Genomic DNA, 17,937 nt, shown 5'->3' on the forward strand with positions numbered 1-17,937 from the left:
TTAATACAAGAAGATGAAGATATTTGTTAAGGAGATGAAATTTGTAGGAGAGGAAAATATATTCTTTTCTGTGTGTTGATTGCCTTATGGACAACTGAATTTATAAGGTTTACATATACTGTTAAATGATCGTCATGTCTTTCAAATGACTGAATGACCTAGCAGAGATAAAGTGACTTGTAAGTTACTGAAAAAAATAATAATTTTAAAAGTAAATAAACTAAGTGATGGAATGGTCTTGTCTATGCCTAGATGAACCAGACTGATGGAATGACAATACAATAAGTGTAGCACAAATAATATAACACAACACAATATATAGTTTTATTAAACCATGGATCAATTTCTCAGTCATCGCGGTTACAATTATAGCATAAGTACCAAGGCTTTAAACCTTTATGTGACCCTATATGACGAGTGCTATCTCGTGAGGGTTTACACAGAGGTGTACCCACAAAACCTATCGTAACCAGTATCCATTTGAATTCATGAATCACTTGAAGTTTTAATCTCTGTTAGGAAATCTGGGAACTTGGTCTTTAGAAATATAAAAACTTTCCGGTGGGGAAACTCAACGCCTTTAACTTGTCGGTACTTCAAATCAGCCAGTCTTTCCTGTAAGCAAAAAAAACAAAGCTTTAATATCAATGTTTATCTATTAAAACAAAACATCTACAAAAATTTTTATATTTACCATAATTTGAGTTGTTATGGATTGGGGATCGCGGCAACTCACGACAACTTCGTCTTGGTAGGCATAATATAATTGCATTTCCTCCTGAATTACTCCATATCTGTCATTTAAGTTATCCATGGTTCTTTGTCAGGAATTTCCAAACTCTAAATAATTATCCCACACCATCTCCCAAAAAGTTTCAGTTGGTAAGAAACCAAGCACAACTTCACGGCGGGAGCTAATTTTCACCCAAGATTTCATAATGACCAAATCTTCAGATGAATCAAACGCAACCATTTTCAAAAAAAAATCAGGGGAGTGATATGTTGAAGGACGATGGAACAAAGGATTTGTTATTTGGCATGAATTATTTAGAGGCTACACAGCCTTTTAAAGGATTCTACGAGATGAAAAGGTCTCTATGGATAAGTATGAACCATCCTTTTATTAAAGAAAAATAAAATCAATTTTAATGCAAAAAACAAACAATGTCAGATGTCATTATCCATGGATACTGTAGATTTGAAAAGAAATGTCACTGCACATCTACAGACAAACAATGTCAGAAGTAGTTATTATTTATGGATACTATAGAATTTAAAAGAAATGTCGTTTCCCATGAAAATTTAAAATCTATTGTAATAAAGAAAGACATAAAAGTTTCATACATATTTAAACAGAGTTTCATACATATTATAAAAGAGTTTAATACATACTAAAACAACAACAAAGTCATACAACTATGTATTTGGGAAGAAATCAAACGACCTTTTTTGTGTGTTCTCAACCTGGGTTTCAACAACAAACTCCGTATATGTATTTAAATCGACACTACTGTTGAATTAAGGATTTTCTTCTTGACTCAAAGCAGGGATTGAGTACTCAAGACTAATACCGGTGTCCCTGACAACTGGGTGATACCCTGTTCCATGATCATCCAAAGTAGAAGTAGATTGACGCTTACGACTACATTCACCAGATCCACCTAAGCCCAACATACGAAATGTCCCGTGCAGAGAAGCTTCATCTTGGGATTGGTTAGTGCTAAAAGCACTAGGAGATGTAACGCCAGTATCGGAAGGGCCATACGTAAAACGGTCATACAATAGCTTCTCGAGTGCATCATTATTTTCAAAACTTTGTTGTGCCAAGCCTTTCCACTGATCCTGTTACATTATTGATTGGTAAATAAAAAGTACAAGAATAAATTATATTTATACTAATAAATTTAGAAAAATAAGGTGTATTAATAACTAACCTCGGTGCCATGGATGTTACTCCAATCACGACGATGGGTGATATTTGGAAGATGATGTATTTCACATATTTCATCCGAGTTGACATAGGGAAATGACCACTCTACCTTAGGAAATGTAGATGGCGTCTCCGGTTGGGTATAGACAAATGTTTCTGCAAACTGATTTGGAGCAGGTACATTAGGAACGAAACGAGAGCTTCCAATGTTACCGATACCAACCTCTTCGTGGTTTTGAACACGAATCAAATATGGAAACAAAGGCCCCATGCTGACAGTTGTCCACCAACTTACATATTCGGAGACGGACAATGAATTGAAAAATCAGGAGGCGGACAAGGAATTGAAATTATACCTAACACCTGCCTCAAACATCTCTCCCCAAGATAAAGGACCTCATCTTTCGTTTCGACTACTCCCCTCAAACATATTCTCTTTCGACTAACCTCTCTTGCTAAAACTACTTCCTCATCTTCATAGTGGGCATTGTGTACCCATGGTTTCCAAACAATTGCTCCAGGTGACACTCTCAGATCCATCTGTCTTTTAGCATTGTTCACAGAATGTTTCCTGGAGTCTGATTGTTGCACACCCTCTTTATGGGTTGATTTAAACATATTAATCACATGGTACATTTGTTCTGGTACGAATGATCCAAATTTCAGTAATGGTTGACAATTACGAAAGTAAATATAGTACCAATACTCTAATATCATCCACATTGCTGCCATGTTATTATCAACACCACTAGAAACCTTGTCCAAGTTGTTTAACAATCTACCATAAATAAATGAACCCCAATCAAACCTACCAAGATTTAGTAAGCTTTCTGAATCTCCCAAAACAACCAACCATGCTTTTGAAGCGTTAGAGGAAGTCGTTCCGGTGAATACTTGACCAATAACCCAACGAAGAAAAATCCTAGTCAATTCCTCCCAGTTCTCAGTGTTGTCCATGAGTTTCCTACTGTTTATATAAGATGAAAGGTGAGAGAGACGTACAACTGAGGATTTATTATCCCAGTTTTTTTTAGAAGTCTTGGCTTCTCCGTGGGGGCGTTGGGCATCATCTCAGTATTTGCAGATGGACTATTTAGGTTGGCGATCACACCTCTAAAGTACAAATCATCTCTGGCTAACCTCTTCGAGTAATTTATAGGCTCACCTTTACCTATAGGAATTCCAATTAACATTACAAAGTCTAAAGGTGTCAATCCTATTTCAAAGTCCGGGAAATGGAAAGTCTTGGTTGTATGCCACCATTTAGCTACTAGAGCATTTGCGAGTTGCACATATTCTTAAAATTAAACGAAAATATAGAGAAAACCCCACAATTATCTAGTACCTGACGTGCGCGGGGATTATTCCATACAACGATATCATAATGATCCTTAATCCTTCCCCAACTAGTCCTTATTTTCATCTTCGGTGCATCTTTACCGGATATATGGCCATCTCTACCTTTTACAGACAAATTTTTGGTCCGTCGGGTATTCCATATGATTATCTAAATGCACCAAACAAACAAATAGAAACGTATGAAAATCAATTATTGAAAATCAACTAACAAATGTAAACCTATTGGAGGAAAAACTTAACTATATACTCAAAAGCATATCTTACTAACAATTTTTCATTCCAACGTTTCTATCAATTGTGTGTTATACAAATTACAAGACATGCAACATCATTAGGATAATTAAAACCAAATTTCACTATAAATCAACCGTGTTCATCAATAACTAAACAATCAATCATATTCATCAATAACTAACAAAAATTTATCATGTTAAATTTATTTTAAACAAATACAAAGGAGTAACTAATAGTTGTGGAATTCATTTTGTGTTAATAATCTATCAATTTTACCAAATTAATCCTAATTGAAAACAAATATGGAAACTAGGGTTTAAGGTTAAAATGGTTTACCTTTAGGGATTTAGTGGTTAAAACCCCTTTAAATCATAGGCAAATTCGAATTCACCCTTCCTTCAACAAACCCAAACAAAAAAAATGGAGAAAACAATGGTGTTTGATTTTTTACTGAGTGAAAGAAGATGAACTGAAGGGGAAAAAAAGAAAAAGGGCGAAGAACAAAACTTTGTCGAGTTTCTGTAACTTTTAGGTGAAATTGTAGAACGGTTAACGGTTAGCCGGTTCAACGGGAGTTGACTGGTCAAGATAGGAGTAACGGTTAATGGATAACCGTTTTCACCAAAACGGGCGATCAGTGACCGTTATTTGAAGAACGGTTGATTGTTGTCCGTTTATTTTTTTTCTTAAAACGGCTAACGGTTAGCCGTCCCTGGATTTTTTTGGGAAAAACCGCAAGCGCCAGACCCTTCCTAGACTGATGTGTAAAGATGTTTGGGAAGTGGTTGGGAATGCCCACTAGACCCGGTCTAACCCATCGACACCTTCTTCTTCTTTCCTTCTTTTTTTTTTTTCGTTCTTTTTCTTAATCTTCTCTCACAGGCCACATGCAATCACATCACTTTGAAGAGTTTGATGCTGATGGTTAATTTAAAGAGTTTAAGAATATGTTGATTAATGATATGGTGTGAATCATCAAACAAATAAGATGAGCTGAAATTTGAGTTTGTTTATATAAAATTGCAGAATTGAAACCCTGGATTTTTCTAAATTAATGATGTTGATTTCTTGTAATTGTTCTATTAATCATTAAATTTATGTGTTTCTGATTCTACTATTTGACATCTCTAATGGGTTTATATGAAATCTTGGTTCAATTTTATGGTGTCAATCTACCGTCAATTTTATGGTGTCAATTTATGATTTTGTTCGATTAATCATAAAATTGTAACTGTGTATGGGTTTGATTCAATTTACTGTCATGGGATTGTTTCAATTTGACAAAAATGGTGGTTCTGCTAGCGGGAGAGGTGGTGATTGTAGTAGGTGAAGAGAAATGATTAATGTTTTATTAGAAGGTGGTGGTGGTTCTTGTCCTGATGGTGGAGGTTACGGTGGTGCAGGTTATGGTATTGGTGGGGAAGAAATGATTAGTGTTTATGGTGGTACTGATGGTGACTGACTGATTGGAGGTGTCAGTGATGTTTTCTCTAAACTAAAGAAAAATAGCTGAAGCAGAAAGTGAGAAACGATACAGATGAGGAGGGTTATTTTCGTCCTTTGAAAAAAACGGACGTAATTTGAAATCTTATTATGAAATTAAAATTTTTTGTTAGGTTTCGTTTGACAAAAAAATGATTATAAAAAGGTGTTCCTCCCTCCAGGTCTTTCGGGCCTTCCGGTCGGTCGGCCCAATTATCAATATATATGGAGGTTGTCAATATTAGAAGTGTAAAACAGGCCCGCCCAGCACAGTCCACCTCACGAAATCACGTGCTTAGCGTGTTATATGTAGTGCTATGCTTTGCCGGGGATTATGATATGTCGTGATATGTCGTACGAGAAGGCATGCTATTCTGGGCTGTGTCAGAAAAAAAAAACGTGTTGTGCAGTGCTGTGTGGGCACTTTATTTATTTTTTTCAATATAAATTTTTTCCAAATATTTAGATATTATATGTGTTATTATGAAAATAAGTCAACATAATGATAATAAAATGTCTATAATTGGCTACAATAAAGGCTCTTTTGTGAAATATACACAAAATGTGACGTTCTTTCTTAACGTGATGTGTTGTGCCATGCCACGTGCTTATCCGTATCACGTGCTGTGCTCGGCTACTAGAGTCGGTCCTGTATCTAGAAGGGCCCTGTGCGGATTTTTTTTCGCAGGGCCTTTTATAGTATCGAATGTTTTATAACAATTGTAAAAAAAAAAGCTTCAATGTTTTTCTTATAAACGAATTTGCTGGAATTTTTTTACACTTAACCAGTATATTAACGGGTATTTTAAAAAAAATTATTCAGTTGAAACCTTTTGTTTGTTGATATACACCTGCAGGAATAAGAATACGCAAGAAAAACTCAAATGATATCGCCGCATGTATTATATCTAAGGTCTTGGGAGGTAATAATAATACCATAAATAAAAAACGTGTCTAGAATAAAAAACAATGAAGAGACTAGCACGATGGAAGATGCATTAACCAACACTAATTAGTTCAGGAGTTCGAATTTTCGAATTCGAATCTCTTCAAAGACAAAGAAGATATTTTTTTTTGTGGAAATTAAAAGGTCCTCGACAGAGCTGGGCCCTGTGCGGTCGCACATCCTGCACACCCTCTGGCCCAGCTCTGTCGGCTACTATGCCAATTAGTGAAACCCAGCTCATCCCATAAAACTAAGGTGTCATGCCGTGGTGGGGTAAGTCACGTGCTGGACTGGGCTGTACTCAAATTTTAGCGTGATGTGCCGGGTTGTGCTCATGCTGGCACAACCCAATTACACCTCTGAGACGTTAATATAATAGGGTACATCAAGAGAATGTAAATGTGTTTCTTGTTTTGGTAGTAGTCTATACATATCCAAGATTTGGAGGTGATGGATAACCTAATTAAGCCATACCTTGATAGAGAGTAAGAATCTAGTTCATGAGCATATCCATTAGGATAACTCCTCCTGCTCTGAATAATCACCTTTTTGGCTCTTCCAATGCAATTAGCCAGGAGATAAAATTCATTGAATAACACCACTACCCATCACCTTCAAATCCACTGTAGCAGAAGATTCAACCAGTGATCAAAAAAAAAACATATATATGATAATAATAAAATAAAACTGAAACACAATATCAAGATCAAGAGATGACTCAGAAGCGTTGCAGTAGAATGTTGTTGCTAGTTTGTGGTAGTGGCAATGGCGATGGTCGCGTGACAGTCATTGTGTTCCTTTAGGGCTGGGGTTTCAAGTAGGGGTTTTCAATTGGGTTAGGTTTCCAACAATAAGAGTTGGGCTTGGGTTTTCGTGTTCACATATTTTTAGCATATGGGGATAGATTTATTGAACCCTGTTTTAGGGCATATAGGAAAATTTCAGGACATACTGAATAAAGACAAAAGCGGGTTATAGAGAGGAAGACCGGGAGAAAGAATAGGAAAAATACGAAGAAAACAAAGTGTCCTTTCAAGATCGCTTTCAATCTCAAGAATAAGTCCTTCGACAAAGATGAAGAATATTGGGTTATGAATAAAACTATGGATCTTCGTCATAACCACCCACGTCCACGTGACCTTCACAGACATGCAAAAGTCGCGCGACTCAAACCCAACGAAATGCATAAATTAAATAAAATGACACAAGCATGTATGACACCGTCTAGGATTCTTAGTAAATTGAAGGAGGACGACAAGAATAACAAGTCGACTATGCAAACTATCTACAACGCAAGAAATGAGTTGAGAAGACTCAATTTACAAGGTAGGATGATGATGCAACAAGTGATGTGGTTAGGGGTGAAGCATAACTACGCTTTCCAAAAGAAGTTGGATGACTTCGATCAAGTCATACACCTTTTTCTTCCCCACCCAGAATACGTCCAATTGGATCTATGCTTCCCACAAGTTCTTATATTGGATTGCATGTACAAGACTAACAAATATGAGATGTCGTTGATGAACATTGTTGGGAATACATCGAAAAAGGCACCATTCATCGTGGCTTTTTATTTCTTGAAAAACGAGAAGAAATAAAATTACATTTTGGGGTTAAAACAATTGAAGTTAATCTCCCGAAAGAAGGGGGTCCCGGAAGGTGAAAAAGTAAGAAAATGAATAATTTGCAAACTAGAAAAGCCAACAAGGAATTATTGGATACCCATAGGGATCTATACGGTGTTGAGTAGCATGATGCAAGGTATATGAAAAGGCAAAGAAGGAAATTGAGAAGGTGATGAAGGGGGAAGAAGTGAAAGTTCCAAGAAAACGTGGTCGTCCGAGTATTCAAAAAGCCGAAACAAGTAACAAATAGGTCAAGGAAAATAATCGTCCGTCACAAGCAAAGGATAGTAAAGAAGACGTCAAGGGGAAGAGTAAGATGTATCCTTCACAACCCAAGATAAATGAAAAAAGGCCCGTACATGAAATTGGTAGGATGAGAGGACCCAAAAAAGATAAGTCTGGTGACTATTCGCGGTCAATCAATTTTATATACGATAACTACTTGGGTAGACCTACCGCCGGCAATTCATGAGCATATTATAGCAATGGACGACATAGAAGCTGATAAAAATTGTGCATATTACGTCACGGCGGAAAAACTTGGTCCTTTTAAAAAAGGGAACGATCTGGTACCCCAAGAAAATGAAGTCAATTATATTAGGCAACGATGGTTACAAACCCTACACCGGAACAAAGACTTCTACAAGACAATGATGGGAGGTGGTTCAAAAGGAGATGCAGGGGTGACATTGAAGTACATTTCACTCGAATGTCGTTTACATGGGGATTGCATCATCATACAAGAACATTGGATGTCAATTCCCATTTGAGGGTTTCTAATAGCGGAGGCATTCGATTGCGTGATATATTGCTTCGGGTGGACGAGTAATAGTTTTACTTACACGCCTCCAACAAAACCTTGTCATGATGGTGTAAAAGATAGAAGACTTGTTATTGGATTTATTCAAAATTATCATTTTATCGGCCTCAAACTTAGACCTGGTTGCCCATTACCTCCCTTGATAGGTTCATCCTTTTGGCATAGATTTGAAAATAATTACTCGATGGATTGGTGTGCAAATTATGAAGCGGAAATGGATATTTGAAAAGCTTTGAATGTGCCACTCACAAGTGGACAAGTAAATCTATGTTCAACTGATGAGGATGAAGACGATGGGAAAGAGGTTGGTGAAGATGATGAGATCCTTCTAAGATCTCCATAAAATGATATATGGAGGATTTTTTTGGTTTGTAGCGGCGCATTCAATCTATTTTGTTTTTTTTTGTTTTTTTTTTTTGCTTTTAGCGGATGGTGAGGATTATATAACATCAGAAAGGCGATTAAATGTTCCCTCGAGACACTAATGAATGGATTATTTTTATTTTTATGAAATTTGTTTCTTATTTTCTACAAACATTACAAGATAAAACACATGATATGCTTCTGCACAAACATTACAAAACGAACCACTTATATAAAGACCATAATATAAACCACAGGATATGGTATGGAACAAACATTACAAGCCTAACCACTTATAAATACCATAATATAAACCACGTGATATGGTTCGGCACGAACATTACAAGCCGAACCTAACAAAAAATAAAACCCAGGATTCCCAGTCAGGTTTTGGCTTATTATAGATTTGACGTACTTGCCGAACCTGACAAAATTTTAAACCCAGGATTTCGATTCAGTTTCGGCTTATTTTAGAGATAATATACCTGCCGAACCTGACAAATTCCAAAACCCAGAATTCCCTTAAGTTCAGCATATTACAGAGATTACGTACCTGCCGAACCTTGGTGAAAATTTCCTTCAATTCGAAAGTTTTTTCCTCTCATACGATAAATGATTACATTCCAAACTACATTCCCATTACATAGGAATATGGTAGCATTACAAAAGAAAACCATATAATATCCCAAACGGGTTATGAGAAACTTTCTAAGGATGTGGTAGTGAGCTTCGTATTTGAAATTTTTTCATTTCCATCTTCGACATTCTTCTAGAGGTCGCACTTCAATCTCGGAGGTTGTTTCACCCTTGATTCGATATTGATTCACAACCTGAACTAAAGATATAAAGTCGGTAACCTTTTTTTATAGATTCAATTCGGCAAAACAAGGATGCAGAATCCCGATTGTGAGGAAAACCTATTTCGGTGGAGAATGCCTCATGAATTCGAACAAAGTAGTAGATACTAATCAGACCCTTCACTCGTCGCTCTTCACCCTTCTTTGGGTAGTGTGCTACATAGTTTGTGCAAAGAGACAAATCTTCATCTAGAGTAAACTTAGGACTAGGGGGTGCTATATTTTTCAGGAGATGTGCTTTCTAATGTGAAACAACAGGTAGGTATATATATAAAATAGGTTTACAACAACTATATTTTTCAAAAAAAAAAAGAGTCGTTACTAGAATGTCATTTAAAATGTAAAGGTTCGGCTTGAACTATGTTTATAGTACAATCCGAACATGTTTAATCGATGGCTATATTTTTCAAAAGTTTGAAAATTCTGCTAAATTCGAGATATTATAAATTTAACTTATAAGCCGAACCACATCCTGTGTTTTGCTTAAATTTCACTTACTATTTTACTTAATTAGAAACTTTGATCACACTACTAATATCGATTTACATAATCGTGATAAATGGATCTCGACGGATATATCTCTGACGAATCTCGGGGACTAGTTCTCTAATAAATCTCGGAATTCTTCTCCCCAACCATGTATAACACATCATAAGCTCGTATCTTCCTCCATGGCAGATTTCCCAGAGGCGTTGAATTCTAACATCCTTAAAAAAGAAGAACTCGCAAGTTAGTATTCAAACAAAAGTATACCTTATTTCTTAACATAAGCGTGGTGGAATTTCTAATACTCACCTTCTTTCCATTAGTATTACTGATATGATATTCATTGACACATCTTAATATTAGGATGTAATTTTGCATAGTATAACGGATACTCTCAAATCTTTCAGCTAATTCCATCCACTTACGACGTTTTGGATTCCCATATAACTCAAACTAGGATTCTTTAACTCTTTTCTAAAACATCGAATAATGTTCATTAGGTCGTTCACGATAAGTTTGAATGAAAGCTCTGACAAGAATTTTTTCATCTTCAACGGTGAATGGTTCCATTTTTGAGTAGAAATGCAAAATAAAATTTCGTTTGGAGGAACAACAACTAGTTTACTAAAATAATTGTTAGAGAGGGAAAACACTATATATAGAAATTCCCCAACAGATCAATTGAAAAAAAAAAACTAGTCGTTGAGGAAGTTTCATTTGTAAATATGAAGGTTCGACTTATACTGAAAATTAGAGAACCGGCCGAACCTGGTAAAATTATGGTGTCTAGAATTTGTCAGGTTCGGCTTTTAAGGATAGTTACATAACAAGCCGAACCTGACAAATTCCAGATAATAGTTTTGTCAGGTTCGGCATACATGGAGATTTATAGAACTATCCGAACTTGATAAATCCAGATATTGAACTTCTTAATAGCACGATTAAAACCGAAAATTCAAGATATCCATAACACGATTAAAACATAAGAGTCAAGTTGTCGATAACACGAATAAAACATAAAAGTCAAGGTTCACAAACCAAGATAAAATTGTACTTAATAAAACACAAAAGTGAACTTGCAAACATAAAATTGTACGATAAAATGAACTTGCAAACATAAAAGTTCATTGACCACGGCCCCTCTTTCCGGTTCCACGACCACTTCCACGGCATCCTCTTCTTCCACCTTGACGTTCATCTTCCGCCCCGCCGTCATCGCCGGTTGGGCCGCTACTACCACCTTCGATTGTGCCTTCACCAGCATGTCGATCCTTCTTCTTCGTCGGCCTTTTCGTGGGTACTTGCGATCTTTATCCTTTATTTATAATAACATCTCACTCGTCGATGAGAAATTTTTGTTCCTCAGCCGTCATATGTGTTTTGCAACTAAGTTTCTTCCTCATTTTCTTCAATATTTCCTTACCCGCCCCAACCTAATTCTATTTGTCAACAACTTATAATTATGAGTAACTTATATTATTTTATATTTATGTTATAACAAATTCAAGAGTATAAATTGATGTAATAATTACCATTGTCTTGAAAGCTTTCGAAAGTTCTTCATGAGTAGACTTTTTGGAGATGATGGTGACCACTTCCTTGCCTTCAACTTATCAACTATCCTATGACTTTTCTTATTGGTAATCCAGGGGTGAGAAACCTGGTTGTAAGAATCCATGTAGCCTGGATCAACTTCGAAAGGACGTCCGCCATGGGATAATGCCCACATCGCTAGTGTTCTGGGTTCCACTTCATGTATATCTTCACCGTTGAGCCTATTTTTGTGATTCTCCATTAGTACAACAATGAATTCTGATACATGACGACTGATTAAACTAAAACGATGCGACAATAAGTGAGAATCACGCCCATTGATGTTCCCCGTTTCAGCGGCGAACATTCTATAAACTTTCTCCCAGAAACACAACGTCGATTCAACTACATTCCTATCGACAACATATTGTGTGTGAAAAACAAAGTCTCTACAAATAGCTAAATTCTCTTGTTGAGTGAATCTAATACTACGAAGTCTGTGAGGCATTTTTGTAGATGATTTGAGAGTGAAAATGTGTAGAATGTTTGAATTTGGAGTTGAAATGAGGAGTATTTATAGAACTCAATATTATAGCTGTTGGGTCACAAGATTTTTCAGTCGTCCAGATTTAGCCGTTGCAGTTTATGGGAAAAACGCGGGAGGGTTCACCAGAGACGCTGGCGTGGGATGGAAAAACTGGCGAGTTTAAGACACACGCCAGCGAGTGTGCCTCAACCGCCCGACGTTCCATCAAACACGCGCCTGTTCTTCCATCTCACTCAACAAACCCAACAATTTTTTTGGTTTGTTCATCCGTTTTTCATGTTTGTTGAGTCCATAGCGGGATCAAAATGAACAAACTTCATGTTCGTTGAGTCCATAGGAATTTATCTTACTATTGCATGATGTACCCACATGTTAATACTTCCAATGCTAATAAACATGTATGTACCCACGGAATAAACATGTACGACTTTGTAAAGCCGTTGAGTCATAGGTGTACTAACATAATCCATTAATTTAGATGTATTATTTTTTTTCTTATCAGCCAAACGTAATTCATTAATTTAGATGTATTATTTTTTTTCTTATCAACCAAATCAAAATGTCGTCTAATGTTATAAAGGGAACTCATATCAATATACAGAAGTTACTAATAGATAGCCTCAGTATACCATGAAGTTTTTATCATAACCACCTAATACTTATATTTGTAGGGCCAAATTTTATATATTAGTTTTCGGCTTAAGGTAGTGTAATTAATACCTATATTTAAAGGGAACTCTCAAAAATCCCAACTCTTTCACGTAAATTTGATTTTTCTACCCATTCACCACTAATAATTTAATGTTTAATCAATTCTTAAAATTCATAATTAATCAATTCTAATCATAATCATTTACACTAATTATATAAGGGTAGTGATGCCATTATCAAGAATGGTGGATGAGGGGTGATGTTGTTTTTTATTTAGTGACCCTATTTTGGCATTATCTAGTATGCCTCAAAAAAATCTAGTATGCCTCTTCAAACCGAAGGTTAACTCTACTAGGTTAGTGAAGGCCCAGTGTGCCTCAAAAAATCGTTCTTCTGCTATAAGGGTTCTATTTCCTTGTTCAAGAAGCCCATGTATATTAATAGCCCATCTCCTCATTCTTCTAGCTCTTTTTCGGACGAAGCTACTCCCTCGGATGTAGCTGTCTCTGTATCGTCGGATATCAATGAGCCTGCTGCTGAGTCACAATCTAGTAACTCTCAAATCGTGGAAATAAGACACGAATCAAATAGTGAGTCGGTGACTTTGGATCCAGACCTACCAGCTGAGTTAGAGGAAGGGGAGATCCCCAGTTCAATTCCTGTTTGTTTGGAGGAAGCTTCCCCTGCGGGTACCTAAATCCTCTTCCAGATTCTGGGTTGCGGTCGATAGCTATGTAGTTAAGAGAGACTAATGTTAATTCTCCGATTGATCCTCCGACGGATATCATGGTGGATACAAAACAAATTTCTTATCAGGTAAGCAGTGTCTAAACTCCATCAGATTCATGTTTTCTAGGTCGCCAATGTGATCCTGTCAAGTTAGATAAGGCTAAAAAATATTTGGAGTACAAATTTGGTACTTTGTTTGATAGGTTAAATCCCACTGGGATGGTTTTTCCTGATACTAAAGAAGAATATATAGAAATGATTGTCAAAGGGATCCAACTTCATATTGATGCTTTCAAGGATCAAATTCAAGATGGGGAAGAGGTCAACAGTTAATGTTGTTCCTACTTGGGGTTAATTGGTTATTCTTTTATGTTTAATTTAATTTCATGGAATGTCAATAGCATCAGGAAGAGGAAAAGAAGGGTCAGACTTCATGAATGTGTGAAAATTTGGAAACCAGACATCCTTTTCTTGCAAGAAACGAGGTTAGAAGATTGTGATGCTAGAATTATCAGTCAGATATGGGGTAAAGGAAATTGTGGGTGGTGCGCAATCAACTCAGTGGGTTTTTCTTGTGGCATTCTAATCATATGGAACAAGAGTACTATAGAAATGAATGACAGTATTATAGAGCAATTCTCAATTAGGTTAAAGTGTAAAATGCTTTTAGATGAGCGATCTCCGGGATTTATGCTCCTTGTGACGTTATTCAACGTAAAAGATTATGGGAGGAATTAGCTTTAAGTGAAAAATCAATGGAATCTTCCATGGTGTGTAGGTGGAGACTTCAATGAGGTCCTAAAGATGAGAGAAAGAGTGGGTTGCAGGAAAGTCTCGAGGGGCATGAAACAATTTATAAAATTTTTGGACACAAACGAATTAGTTGATTTGAGAATGTTTGGGGCTCAATTCACTTGGAAGAATCATAATAAGTTGGACCGGTTTCTTATTTCTACAGATTTCGATGCTCATTATCCTTCTATTTCTGCCCATGTGTTGGGTAGACCTATGTCCGACCATTCTCCGATTAATCTCTCTTGTGAGCAGCAAAATTGGGGCCCCTCCCCCTTTCAGATTTCAAGCTATGTGTCTGCATAACACAAATCTGCATGAATTAATGAAGGACTGGTGGGAATCATACTCATTCAGTGGTTCAGCTAGCTTCGTTTTGGCTAAAAAGTTTCAAACTCTCAAAGAGAACATAAAGGCTTGGAACATAGACGTTTTTGGCAAGGTTGATAGGCAGATAGAAAGCATCTTAGCGGAACTTGCTACTTTGGACAGCATGACTGATAATGGGAGCATCACTGATCTTCAAACTGAGCGAAAGGTGCAGATCCAACATGATTTTGAAGTTCTAGCAGATAGAAGGAACATGATGTATCTTCAAAAGAGTGGCAACTCTTGGAATCTAGATGGTGATAGAAATACGAAATTCTACCACAAGATTGTTAAAATGAGGCGTAGAAGAAACACAATTCACTCACTGAAAGTAAACGGGCAGCTGTCAAAGGATAAAGATCTCATTAAGTCTTCCATAACCAAGTACTTATCCTCTTTGTTTGCGAAGACGACATCTCCTAAGCCCTCTATTGTTGGTATGAAATTTAAAACTCGAAATTCAGCCATATCTTCTGGGCTGGAATCTGAAATTTTGGAAAGTGATTGCTTAGCGGCTCTTAAAGGTTTGGGTCAAGATAAGGCTCCCGGCCCCGATGGATTTCAGGTGGCAATTATCTTGAAATGTTGGCATTTTATGGGGTGCAAACATAATGAAAGTTTCAATAAGGGGGACTTTAAATTGGAGACTCAAAAACACCTTTTTATCCCTGATTCCTAAGAAAGATGTGGTAGAGGGAGTGAAAGACTTTAGACCGTTTGGGTTGATGAACAGTGTATACAAAATGATTTCGAAGGTGCTAGCGGAAAGACTAAAAGTGGTGCTTTTATCTCTTATTTCTCATCAGCAAGTTGCTTTCTTAAAAGGTCGACAAATTCTAGATTGTGCTCTAATTGTGAATGAATGCATAGATTCTAGAATTAAAAGTGGTAAACCAGGGGTGGTGTGCAAATTGATTTCGAAAAAGCTTTTGACCACATCTCATGGGAGTTTGTGGACGAAGTTTTGGAGAAGATGGGGTTAGGCGGTCTTTGGAGGAGATGGATTCAGGGCTGCATCTCCAATACTCCTATCTTTGTTCTTATAAATGGTTCGACTCACTCGAAATTCATCACAGGAAAAGGGCTAACTCAAGGTGATCCGCTCTCTCCTTTTCTATTCTTAATAGTTTCCGAAACTTTAAATATTATGTTTCAGTTAGGTCATGAAATGGGTCACTTGGGAGGGTTAGCAATGGATCAAAATGGCTTTAAAATTAGTCATTTGCAATATGCAGATGACACTTTGGTCTTCTTGGATGATTTTTACAGAACAAATGGACTTTCTTAGTTATTATCTGCTTGGTTTTAAAATGGTGTCGGGTCTTCATATAAACTTCGCTAAATGCAATCTTTATGGGATATCTAGTCCTATAAACCTATAGGTTGTGGCAGACATGTTGGGCTGCAAAACTGAAAGCATACCATCAAGCTATTTAGGTTTTCCTTTGTGAGATAATTCAGCCTCATCTCTTAAATGAGAGGAGATTGTGGAAAGATGCAAAGCCAAATTATGCTCCTGGAAAAGATCCACCCTTTCAAAAGCCGGAAAGTTAACACTAGCAAAGAGTGTTTTAGCGAGTATTCGATATACATGCTCTCTCTTTTTACAGCTCCACCTAAGGTGATTAAATCGATTGAAAAAGTGATTCGGGATTTTTTATGGGACCCTTCGGAGAGGAAGAAAGGTCACCATTATGTGGCATGGGATACATGTCACACACCTTTGAGAAAAGGGGGTCTTGGCATCAAATCTTTGAAGAGTATGAACAAGATATTGCTACCAAAATGGTGGTGGCGTTTCAACAAAGAGAAGACTGCCTATTGGAGGAAAGCCATAATCGCAAAGTACGGGTCTTGCAACTTTGACAAGGAAACAAAGAAGCCTAAAGATCCTAATGTCTGTGGTGTCTGGAAAGGTATATACTCTCAACTAATCTTGGTACTACTCTCACTGTTGGTGACGGAAATACCATCAGATTTTGGGAAGAAAAATGGGTGGGAGAACAGTCTTTTGCGGCAAAGTTCCGAAGCATATATGCAATTTCTGTCTCAAAAAACTGGACAGTGAAACAATGTGCAGAATTGTTAGCATCTGGAGGGAGTTGGAATCTGGGTTTGACCAGAAGACTTTATCAAAATCAGATTGAAGAAGTTTGCTCATTGCTTGCTCTTATCGAAAACAAGTTGGTAGGAACTGGGGAAGATGTCTTATCTTGGTCCTTCAACAAGAAGGGTCTATTTTCGGTCAAGTTGGCTTATTCTTGGTTAGAAAAGAAAATGAGGTTTTGTTGCCTAATCTTAGTGTATGGTCAAGATCTTGTCCGCATAAGGCAGGATTCTTCTTATGGCAGCTCTATCATAAACAAGTGGCAACAATGGATACGTTACACATAAAAGGAAGATTGGTGGTAAATGGTTGTCTGCTGTGTTGGAAAGATGGTGAATCTGCCACACATTTATTATTTCACTGTCCAACGGTTATTTTAGATCTTATGTAGGTATGGATTGGGTGATGCCAAATTATATCGACTTAATTATCAAAGGCTGGAGAGTTAAAGGTTTATCTACTACAGGTCAAGCTTTGTGGGAAGTTCTGCCCACGACTATCACTTGGACGATATGGAATTGCAGGAAGGATTTGGTCTTCAATAATGTTAATTTCGAAGTGGAACAAGTGATTGAAAAAATGAAAGCGCGGGCGTATTTCTGGTGTAGGAATAAAGAGTCTCTTAGTGGTATAACGTTGGATAATGTAAAGTCAAATTGGGCCCAATATTTTGTTTCTTAATCTCTTTAAGGGTGTAGTCTTTCTTGAGTTTCAATTTGCTTGCAAGTATCTGTAAGTTGGCTCCCCTTGGAGTTTGGTTTATTTGGAGTTGGGGTTCTATAACTTTGGTGGTTCACTTGGTTTACTCCTTTTGACCATGCGAACCTTTTTCAGTCAATTATAATCTTTGCCAAGGGAAAAAAAAACTATAACAATGTCAACAGATCCCATCCTTTATAAAATTTGGTAAAACATATGTAATTTTTTTGTAAACTTTTCACAAAATCCAATATTTTTTACATAAAATTGGTTAAAAAGATCAAAATCAACAATTCATGGATGAAAAGTACAATTAGATTTTGAAACTGTTTAAATGGATAAAAACGTAAAAATAGCCAGGATGTAAACAGTTTCATCCTACCCATTTTCAAATACTTTTTCTTATTT

At 36.7% G+C, this 17,937-nt stretch overlaps 1 protein-coding gene across 1 annotated transcript; it reads left to right on the forward strand.

Annotated features, from left to right (window-relative positions):
* Window positions 1-14,679: 14,679 nt before the first annotated feature.
* On the forward strand, window positions 14,680-16,011 carry LOC113335701. The gene is made up of 2 exons (XM_026581719.1): window positions 14,680-15,323; window positions 15,621-16,011. Exons 1-2 carry the CDS (start codon window positions 14,680-14,682, stop codon window positions 16,009-16,011), a joined length of 1,035 nt encoding a protein of 344 aa, XP_026437504.1.
* The last annotated feature ends 1,926 nt before the right edge of the window (window positions 16,012-17,937 follow it).

This window comes from Papaver somniferum, unplaced genomic scaffold (genome assembly GCF_003573695.1).
Source record: "Papaver somniferum cultivar HN1 unplaced genomic scaffold, ASM357369v1 unplaced-scaffold_15, whole genome shotgun sequence".
Taxonomy (NCBI): domain Eukaryota; kingdom Viridiplantae; phylum Streptophyta; class Magnoliopsida; order Ranunculales; family Papaveraceae; genus Papaver; species Papaver somniferum.